The following is an 11,344-nucleotide window of genomic DNA, read 5'->3' as shown; positions in this document are numbered from 1 at the left end:
TCTTAAATTGTGTCTTCTCTTATAGACATAAAAACCCCACAAATTATAAAAACTATCAAAACATTCCTAATTCTTATACGATCTTACCAAATGACCAAGTCATAGTTTATAACAAAATTAATACGCTACTAGAAGGCCTTTCTAAAAAGTACAACATCAATTGATCAAACTTTAGTTCAATAAAAACGAAAATTTAACAAAATAAGATTGGTAGACGTAAATAAAGGTAGACATAAATAAAAGTCGGTGGAAGTTAATGGGGTTGGTAAATGATTGGTAAGAGTAATTGTTAAAAATATCTACCAACTTATGGGTCTTTCTTACAAAATATAAACTTATGAGTCAAATTTTATATTTAAAATTTTTGAAATCCCAAATCATGCCCTTTTGGATGATTTGGGACTTCAAACTATGGTTTGAAATCATGAGATGAAATACATGTCCAAATACTGGTTTCATCTCATAATTTCAAACCACATGTCTAAACGCCTACTTAGTTTGACTAAGCATGTAGTTTAAAAAATAAAAAGAGACTTTTAGATCCTGTAGTCCTAAATTAAAAAGTGCATAATGTACTAAAATACCCTTTGTGTCTTGTAGTTATAAACTTGTCATGTAGGATGTTTGATGTATCAACTTACTAAATATACAAAGATGTACTCTTTTTGAGACAGATAAAAAAAAAAAATAAGACACTTAAATTAGGACGGGAGTAAATTTTTTACTTACTTCCACTAATGCAATTTAACATGTTAGAGAAAAATTATTTAGCTGGGGTCAAATAATTTATTTTATTTATAAATCTATGTATAAATTTTAAAGAAAATTAACATAAACTTTACATAGTTAAAAATCACGTAACAATAGTACATATCAACATAAATAATGATTAAAAATATTCAAATATTATGTTGTCAAAGAAAAATAATTTGACTATATATATATATATATATATATATATATATATATATATATATATATTGCATTCTTGATAGGTCAATACCATAGGAATATAGGAGGCGAGTTATCTTGAATCGGCGAGTAGTGGTTCGGGAGAACACTACGAGATTAATAACCCGGTTAATTGACAATTGTGAACAAAATTGCTAAGGTGGGATACTTGAATGACTCAATAGGATAGGTGAACAGACCACGACCCTGGAGTACTTCTAAAATCTTGATAAAAGCAGTATTCAAATACGTTCTTAGCATAAATTCTGGTTACATTGTTGGTTATTTTTATTACAACATTAGTTTACGAAACAACCAAAACTTTTATTCTTAACTTGCATAGGTAGTAGCAATAGTTTATTTTCGTGAAAGTATTCGTCATAAGTCTTTGTGGGTTCGACATCCGATTTTATATAATTACTATATTACTTGTACGACCACGTACACTTGCGTGTGCATTTGGACGCAACAAGTTTTTGGCGCCGTTGTCGGGGACTTAGAAGTCAATTATTTTTGTCATAATAAATTGTATTGCTATACTTATCCAGGTATTAACGTCTTGATCTTAGTTGCTACTTGATTGCAGGTACTTTACTCGAATGCGAAGGACTGCGAGTCAAAACAATCTTGAGGAATTTGATCCTGAGCCTGAACGTACTTTCAATCGGCACATGAGAGATTTGAATTTATTGCAGAACCCACAGGCTGTAGCAGAGTTACCTGTGGTCATGGCTAATAATCAACCAGCGAAAGTGAAAGAGGTTGCAGTGCCTCGTATGGCAGATGTCACCTCAAGCATTGTCAAGCCCACCATCGAAGGGCACTTTGAGCTGAAGCATCCTATGATTCAACTACTTCACTCTAGTGGGCAATTCACGGGAATGTCGCACGAGGATCCTCGGCGTCACATCCATACTTTTCTGCAGATTGTCGATACTTTTGCTACTGGAAGGGTCACTAAAGAATATGTGCGGCTGACACTGTTCCCCTTCTCTCTATTGGGGAATGCAAGTAACTGGTTATTAGCAGAGCCCGCCAATTCTATCACTACGTGGGATGACTTGGCGATGAAATTCTTGACAAGGTTGTTTCCACCAGCAAAGACAGCTCGCCTCCGAAAGGAGATCATGTCATTCAGGCAGAAAAATGGAGAAAATTTGTATCAAGCCTGGGAGAGGTTTAAGGGTCTTCTCAGAGATTGTCCTCACCACCATCAGACGAATGAAGTTCTGGCACACACATTTATTGAGAGTCTGGAGGCCCAACATAAGTCATCACTAGACACTGCTGCAGGAGGGCAGGCTCTTGATCTAAGCTATGAAGAACTATTCACACTATTGAACAGGTTTACTCAAAGCACTCCAGACTGGCAGGATGATGCAGCTAGCAGTTCAGTTACGAAAGCACCGGGTGTCTTTGAATTAGATAATTTTACAACACTATCAGCACAGATTGATGCCATGCGCACTGAAATCAAGAAGTTAACTGCTGCGCAAGCTCCACCACAGGTGCATGCAGTGCAACAAGCCATCGTTTTTGTGAAGTCTGTGGAGAAGGTCACAACAGTGATGAATGCCTTGCAAACCTCGCATCCATATACTTTGTGGGTAATTCAAGCAAGGGGCAAGGAAACAACAATCAATACGGAACTATCAGCTAGCATCAGAAACAGAACTATCAGCCAGCATCTGCTCCTCAAGCACCCACGAACAGTATGGAAGACATGATGAAAAAAATGATGGGTGATATGCAGAAGATGATGATAGACCAGCAGAAGTTGATAGCAGATAATCAGAATCGCGATTTGGCTGTGCGGAATTTAGAGAGGCAGCTGGGACAGATAGCTGGTGCACAAAATACTAGACTGCCTGGAGGACTTCCAAGTGATACAGATGTGAATCCCAAGCATTGTAATGTTATGACTCTTCGAAATGGGAGAGAACTAGAGGAAGTGGCTCCGAAGAAAACCAGTCGAGTAGAAGCTGAAAAAGAGAAGATTACCGAGGAGATGATTGAAGAAGAGAGGGTAGTCAAGACACCAGTGACAAAGCAGCCACAGCCCGTGGTTGCAAAGCCACCACCTCCATTCCCTCAACGTCTGGCAAGGCAGAAAGAAGAGGCGACTTACAATAAGTTTCTTTATTTGCTTAAGCAGGTACACGTGAATGTCCCATTGGTTGATATGCTGCAGGGTATTCCAAAGTATGCTAAGTACATCAAAGATATTGTTGCAAACAAAATCCGATTCGCAGAGTATGCCACCGTTGCACTTACTGAGGAGTGCACTTCGCGGATTCAAAACAGGTTGCCCACTAAATTGAAAGATCCCGGAAGTTTCATCATTGAGATTTCTATTGGGAAGCAGGTTGTTGCTCGAGCACTATGTGATCTTGGTGCAAGTATACGGCCCGTATAATGTTATACGGCCCGTATAATGGACCGTAGGATTGTCACAGAATGAAGTTGTTGAGGTGGTGATTTCACGGTCACTTATACGGACCGTATAAAATTATACGGCCCGTATAATGTGCCGTCAAATTGACACAGAGTGGGATGGTCACTGGAGCAGATTTACGGTCACTTATACAGACCATATAAGTATCCGTATAATGACGTCGGGACAGATTTCAAGTTTTAAATAAGAGACCCAAGTTCATTTAATTCATTTTATTTTCTCTCTCCACGACTCCATAGCTCGCTAGAAGCTCCACACATCTCATATACAAGAATCCAAGTGAAATTGATGATCAACTTCATCCAATCAACAAAACTAAGTGTGGGAAACACATTAAAGTTCATCTAAGCCAAGAAATCTCATGGAAGCTGGAACTAGGGTTTTGTCAAGTGAAGTATTTCAACTCAAGGCTTATTCCTACACCATCTAAGGTAAGTTTTATGATATTTCCATGTTGTTTAGGGTATTGAAAAGTTGAAACACTTGGATTGTAGAAAAATATAGGAAATGGGTCATGAAGGTGTGAATAGTGTCATTGTTGAGTAGTAGTTTGGGGTGAATTATGAATATCGGTATGTTGTGGTTGTAAGTATGTTGTGAATGACATTTAGATCATGGAATAAGTATTATATATGAGAAAATGTGAAAGTGAACTATAACCACAATTATGAAGAAATTGAAGAGAAATTGTGAAATGCGGATAACGTAGATGAATGATGATTGTTATCTATTATATTGGGAATGTTGTTATGAATGTTTGGGAGTTGATATAGAATATGGGAAAAGTTGTATAAACAAAGGAAATGCTGCCCAATTTTTCCTAGAAATAGTAACACGTTCTTATAGCCGATTAACTAATGTTAATGTGAATTCTCTTGAAGGTAGAAATGTGGGCATCGAAGGAGAATAAGCGAGCAATACATTAGTTAAACGTAAAAGGTATGTGAGGCTAGTCCTTTCTTTCTATGGCATGAATCCTATAGCATGATTTTTCCTTCCTCTTCATGGATTTCCTACATTCTGGAAAGCTAAGAGTCTATGTTCATAAATAGCTATATGAGATAAGAGATATATTATGAGCCTAATAATGATAATGATGAGCTTAAGTCTAAAGATCCTAGAGTGCATGATATTATGTTCCTATAAAGTTGACAATGTTGTTCATTGTATCCACTCACCGTATATACTAATTCCTTCAAGGTGAGGCAGAATGCTTATAAATGCTCCATAATGGAATCGGGGGTTCACGACCTTATATCACCCCGATAGAGTATAATTGTCTTAAGTTTCCAGCCATGCATTATGATAAAAGTATGATGAGAATATGATAAGTTTATGATATGTACATGATGCTATCACACCGCGCTTATATGGCTGGGCAGACACCGCTAAGGCGGGCAGCGTATACACCATGTCCGGATGGCATGGGCAGACACCACTAGTGGGCGGCATGAGATGGTACCCCGGACGCGGGAGGCCTGGACGCAAGCTAATGATTATTACACCGTACCTATATGGTCGGGCAGTTTGTACATTTATGCATACATGATATGATGATGATTATGAGTAAGCCAGCATGTGTTATTTCTTTTATAAGTGACAGTCATATACAATTGCTCCTTATTGATGCTTCCTTATTCTCATTGATGCATTACTATTATTACTTATGCCTCTCATACTCAGTACAATATTCGTACTGACGTTCGTTTTCTTTGGACGTTGTGTTCATGCCCACAGGTAGACAAGGAGGTGATCTTGATCCAGACTCGTAGGAGCTAGTAGCTGATTTGAGAGCACTCTATTGTTCCGGAGGTGCCTTGATTATTCTTTTGTGTATATTTGTATATTTTGGGCACGACGGGGTCCTGTCCCATCCCTATGTCTAGCACTCTAGTAGAGGCTCGGAGATACGCAGTGTGGGTTATATGGTCTCATAAGGTTGCTACTATGTATACACATATACTATTTTGATAGCCTAAAGGCTTATGTATACGAAAGTATCTATGTTCTCAATTGAAAAATGATCTCTCTAGGATTTGAGTATGATGAGTAGCAGAATGAGTGGTGCTCGGTGGCTAGCCCCGGGTACCCGTCACGGCCGCTAGTCGGGTCGTGACACCTTCCCACCATCTTTCGGTAACAAGTACATTCTGCTTGTTGTCGACTATGTTTCAAAATGGGTAGAAGAAATGCCTCTCCCAACCAATGATGCGAAGGTGGTGGTATAAATGACGCCGCTTTTCTAATGTTCATATTGGAGGTAGAAATATTTGACGTCTGGGGCATTGATTTTATGGGTCCCTTCCCACCATCCTTCGGTAACAAGTACATTCTGCTTGCTGTCGACTATGTTTCAAAATGGGTAGAGGCAGTGCCTTTCCCAACCAATGATGCGAAGGTGGTGGTAAATTTTGTGCTAAAGAACATATTCGCAAGGTTTAGAACCCCGCAAGAAATGATTAGTGATGGTGGTGCTCACTTCTGCAACAGCTTGTTGAAGAACCTTCTAGCAAAGTATGGGGTGAAGCATAAAGTCTCTACAGCTTACCACCCACAGACATGCGGACAGGTAGAGGTCTCGAATAGAGAAGTGAAGCAAATCCTAGAGAAGACCGTGAATGCTCAGAGGAAGAACTGGGCAATGAAGTTGGATGACGCCTTGTGGGCGTATCGCACAGCATATAAAACACCCATCGGAGTGTCTCCTTACAGGTTAGTTTATGGGAAAGCGTGTCATCTGCCGGTTGAATTAGAGCATAAATCATATTGGGCAACAAAAAAGCTCAATCTTGATATGAATCTAGCGGGAGAGAAGAGATTGCTCTAATTACATGAGCTTGATGAATTCAGACTAGGGGCATATGAGAATGCAAAGCTATACAAGGAGAAGACTAAGAGATGGCACGACAAGCATATTTAGCATCGTGAGTTCGGGCCAGGGCAGCAGGTACTACTTTTTAACTCGAGACTGAGGTTGTTTCCGGGAAAGCTTAAGTCCTGTTGGTCTGGACTATTTGTAGTGACTAGAATCACCCCCATGGTGCAGTCGAGATACAAATCATGGATGGAGTGCGCAAGTTCTTGGTGAATGGGCAGCGTCTCAAGCGATATTGGGGCGGTGATTTTGACAAAGAGAAGGAGCAAGTGCTCCTTAATGATGAGTAGAAAAGAATCTGCGTCGTGCCGTGCCGTTAACTAAGGCGCTTCTCGGGAGGCAACCCGAGTTTGTAATGTAACAGTTCAAAATAAAAGAAAATTACAAAAAGTGTTATGCCACGACCTTAACTAAGGCGCTGGTTGGGAGGCAACCCAACTTTTGTAGCATATATGTCATGTTTGTTCATGTTGCAGGGCAAACGGAGGCACGGGAACTCGAAACGAATGCAAAACAGTAAGAATTGAGATCCATGTTTGTTTGTGTTTTGCCTATGTGTCGCATAGGAATCGCACACAAGGTAAGCAGGTCAAAAATTTGGCTAAGTATAAAGTTCAGAAAGGGGGGGGGGGGGGGCATTGTGCGTTGGTCATGCGTCGCATGGCCAGCGCACGGGTCGACCCGATTCGATTTCTTTTAAAAGAATAAGACACGGATGACCCCCCAATAACCCTAACTTCTCACAAACTTTCACCCTCTCTCTACAAAACACCCCCACTCGAACCTAATTTCTAAAACCCTTCTCCCAATCCCTTTCAACTCTAAGAAAGGTAGTGTCAATCATCTCACATTACAACACAAGGTAAGATTTCGTGTACTTTCACTCATGGAAACCCCTTTTCCTTTTTCCCCTTTGTGTTGGTAGGGAACATTGAAAAACCATGGTTTATTGGGTTGGGCGAATTGGGGTGAGGGTTTGGTATTATTGTGTTGGTAATGGTTGTTGGATGCAAGAACAATGATTCCCAAAAATAAGGGAGGGTTTTATAATCCTCCATTGTTGCAAAAATCCAAGGGATAGTCCTATGCCCACAAGTTGTTTGATAAAATTCCTAAATCAAGTTTCTTGTGATTTTTGTGAAGTCTTGAGTAGCAAATAAACTTGAAACAACATTCAAAACCATGGGGCATTGCCGTGAACAACCATAGGTCCTCCAACATGATGTTCCTTGTTTTGTAGAATAGTTTTTTTTTAGTCGTTTTTCTTTTTGAATATTTGGTCTCATTAATTTTGTTCGTTTTAGTCTCTAGACTAGTTAACTTCTTTATTTCATATTGTTTGCACCATAGTTTGTAGTAAGTGTGGGGTGTTTCATGACCCCACACTTGGGCTAAATTTGCTAATACCATTGGATGGTTGTGTTGTGTATCTCTACAGGTACAATGGTGACCAAGGGAAAAGGTAAAGTTGACGAGTCGGGCCCCTCACAAAGTTCCAAGAAGAGTATAGGAGGAAAGCACACCGCTACTAAGAAAGGGGCAACAACTCGTAGTGGCAAGTAACCAGTGGTCCCTATCCCTCGGGCCTCTTCCCAGAGGCCGCGACCCATCTTCCACGGGATTGGTTTGGTAGAAGAATGGTACAAAGAGTTCCCTCTGACTGATGTATATGTGCATGAACGGGTTGTCAATAAGGTAGCATTGAAGAAAAATTTCAGGGGAATTTACAATGAAATAATCGGAATGGGCTGGAACTCGGTATTTGATAACCCAGGGCCGGTCAACATTGACATGGTTCTGGAGCTTACTCCAACATCATTTTGGCAAGAACAGAGGGTGGCGAGCCTCATCATTCAGTGAAATTGAGAGATGAATGGGTGTCGTTGATAGCCTCTACTTTGTGTGCACAATTGGGAGTTCCCGACCATCCCGTGGGGCCATTACTTGAGTTCATCAAAAGGACTAACTATAAGGCCATTCGGAAAACCCTGTGCGGTCCTGATTCCAAGGCCAAGTGGGCACGATACAGAGAGGACCCTAGGAAGCATAGGACTATGCTAATGGGTGATTTCATGAAGGAAGCACGAGTGTGGCTAAAACTGCTCAACTACCGCATTATGCCACTTGACCACTTCACTACCGTGTTGAAAGAGCGAGTGGCCATCGTGTTGAAAGAGAGAGTGGCCATGTGTTGTGTGTGATGTGAGGAAACTCTTTTATGATCCATGCTTGATAGTGATGACTAGAACTTGCCCGGTGTGTTCGTGAAGTGAAATTGAGTGAGACGTTTAAGAAGTGATCTAGGCATTTCTTTGTTAGCCAAATTTTGAAACGTCGCTTGCCTACCCTTTGTGTATATATATCCCTAGTCAACCCCGTTGAGCCTTTAGCTTTTCTTTTGACAACAGCCAATTAGCCTACCCCCGTTGTTTTTATTGACCAATTTTTTTTATCCTTGTTTACTCCTTAGGCACTTTTAATAGCGAATTGTGGAATTGGAGTTGGGATGCGAAACTAAAGGAGGGTTCGTTGAATGAAGTTGAAAGGAAGGCTATTGGTGTGCTTGAGTGTTTTGAAAGCTAGTAGTGGGAAGTATGAGTGCAAACTGAAAAGAAAAAAAAAACAGAAAAAAAAATCGAACTGAAAAACAGAAAATAGAAACTGTCCAGTTAGTAATTTTCTTTCTTAATATGGTTTCCCACTAGCTAGTCGAAAATAGGATGGCGCTTAAAGTTGAGAAAATAAATGATTGTTGACGGGGTAGAATGGGTAGCTTGTGGTTGAAATTCACGGTTGATGAAGGAGGGTGCTAAATAAACTATGCTGTGAGGTATGAAAAGTGCTTAGGGAGGTTAGTCACAATTTCCAAAAATATATCCTACCCGTCCCTTAGCCTACATTACAACAATACACGTCCTAAGTGATCCTAAATTCATCTTACTCTAATTTGTGGAACGGCTACACTACGGGCAAGTCTATGGTTCGTTATGTTTGAGCAGTGGATATTCTTTGTGAGAGTGAGCGATCTTGTGTGAAACTAATGTCCATTGACATATGTCGTTAACTGTGTGTGAAATTAGTTGTAAGTTGTTGTAGGAAATTATGTGATTTTATTATAGTTTTATGTAATTATGGAAATGGAATTGCTAAAATATGAATTATTGTTGTTGTTGATGAAATTGGAAGAAGAGAATGTGACGTTGTAACCTTGTCGCATTTGTGGAGATTTCGAATGGAATATGGTGATAGTGGGATTGTAGAATATTTGGTGGAATTGTATGAAATGCTTTTGAATTGTATTTGGTTGATCTTGAATTAGTAATGACTATGTGAGCATTGGAATCGGCTTGAAAATACGTTGTTGAATTGAATAATGATGAACTATGTAGAAAGGAAGGTTACTAGTGTTGGAATGCGTTTTAAATTAGTTTTTGATGTTATTGGTTTGGTTGTTGGTATTGTTGGTGTGGTTGTTGATGAATTAGGCCGGGTTAAATTCTCGGGGATGTTGAATTTACAGGGGAGATGCTGCCGAAATTTCTGTAGACAAGTACTAGTTAGAATTGAATTTCCAAGTACTTGTAGCTAATATTTGGTAATTGATAATATTATTGCAGATATTGGAGAGCCCGAGACTTGATTCGGGAATTGATTAGCGAGCGATCGAGGTATGTAAAGCCTACCTTTCTTTCTTTTGGCATGACCTTTATGAAATGAACGAATGACATATGTGTATGCTTCTAAAGAAAACTATATTCTTAGAGCCACTAGGATGGCCGACGTCTTTGATCTCCATAAGCTGTTCCATATGGTTTGCTACGCATTTGTGATGTTTGAAAGATTCTAGTTGGTATACTTCCGAATGATGTCCGAAAAATATTTGATATGGCTAAAGTTTGGATACATGTATTTTGATATGTACATATGATTCTAAGACCCCATTTGATTTGCTCTTTAGCGATAGTTGGAAGTTTCCTAATATGATTGCTACTTGAAATTTCCAAAAGAGCTTCTGAAATGCTTTTAGAAAGTTCTGTACTTCAAAAGTTTGTAATTTTCACATACTAACTCCGATTGACCCGAAACTGATTTCTGAGCCTTCGGATGTCGTAAATATATTTGTCCATCAAGTTTTGAAATTTGTTTATGTATTTATATGCATATGGTTTCCTCACTACTCCGCTCGTGCATACTACTATGATATCGTTCGCCGGATCCCGGGTCGGTTTTGTGATCGTGCGCACTATGTTATATTCGGCAATATGATGTGTTACGGTTCCCGAGACCTCGCCATAAGGCCGGGTACCGCTTATATACGGCGTTATGATGTGATATGGCATATGATATGTTCTGGTGTTGTGATATGTTATGATGATACGATATGTTCGGGGATTGTACGGAGATATAAAACCTTCTGGAGTATGATGTGTTATGGCGCCAGCGTCGGAGTGGCGACCACGTTCCTGAGCCCTATGCATGATTTTTTTATTCGCATCATATATATATATATATATTCAACACAGGTTTAGATATACTAATTTTGTATCCATTTTCTGTACTCCTCACTTCAGTTATGATTCAGATTTCTGTATTTCATGTTTTGCATACTCAGTACATATTTCGTACTGACCCCCTTTCTTCGGGGGCTGCTTTTCATGCCCGCAGGTGCAAACGTTCGTTTAGGTGACCCGCCAGTGTAGGGTACATATTCTGCTGTTTGGAGTACTCTTTTTTGATCCAGAGCTAATATTTTTGGTACATACCTTCTGTTATACATGTTCTGTTCATATGACTATTTGGGTACGACGGGGCCATGTCCCGTCATATGTTGTTGTTATGGTTTGTAGAGGCCTGTAGACATATATGTGGGTCATGGGTCATGTTTGTTCGTTTATGTTTATGATTTGTGCCTTAGGCGGTCCCGTTTGCTATTATGGCCAAAACGGCCCATATGTTTGTATATCTGGGCGATGTGTATTCCGCCAGCCTACTGGATTTGATATGATGTTTCTGTACGGGCGACCGCTTAAGATGATATTTGTTTTCAGTATCTGTTTAAAAGA

General features: G+C 39.7%; 1 protein-coding gene and 1 pseudogene across 1 annotated transcript; one reads left to right on the top strand and one right to left on the bottom strand.

Annotated features, from left to right (window-relative positions):
- Positions 1–2,067: 2,067 nt before the first annotated feature.
- On the bottom strand, positions 2,068–2,161 carry LOC132629556 (small nucleolar RNA R71; annotated as a pseudogene).
- A 528-nt stretch (positions 2,162–2,689) lies between these two features.
- On the top strand, positions 2,690–6,233 carry LOC132629178 (uncharacterized). The gene is made up of 2 exons (XM_060344905.1): positions 2,690–3,350; positions 5,623–6,233. Exons 1-2 carry the CDS (start codon positions 2,690–2,692, stop codon positions 6,231–6,233), a joined length of 1,272 nt encoding a protein of 423 aa, XP_060200888.1.
- The last annotated feature ends 5,111 nt before the right edge of the window (positions 6,234–11,344 follow it).

Source organism: Lycium barbarum, chromosome 2 (assembly GCF_019175385.1).
Source record: "Lycium barbarum isolate Lr01 chromosome 2, ASM1917538v2, whole genome shotgun sequence".
Classification (NCBI taxonomy): domain Eukaryota; kingdom Viridiplantae; phylum Streptophyta; class Magnoliopsida; order Solanales; family Solanaceae; genus Lycium; species Lycium barbarum.
The sequence above is the reverse complement of the archived record's forward strand: the minus strand, read 5'-3'. Positions and strand labels throughout refer to the sequence as shown.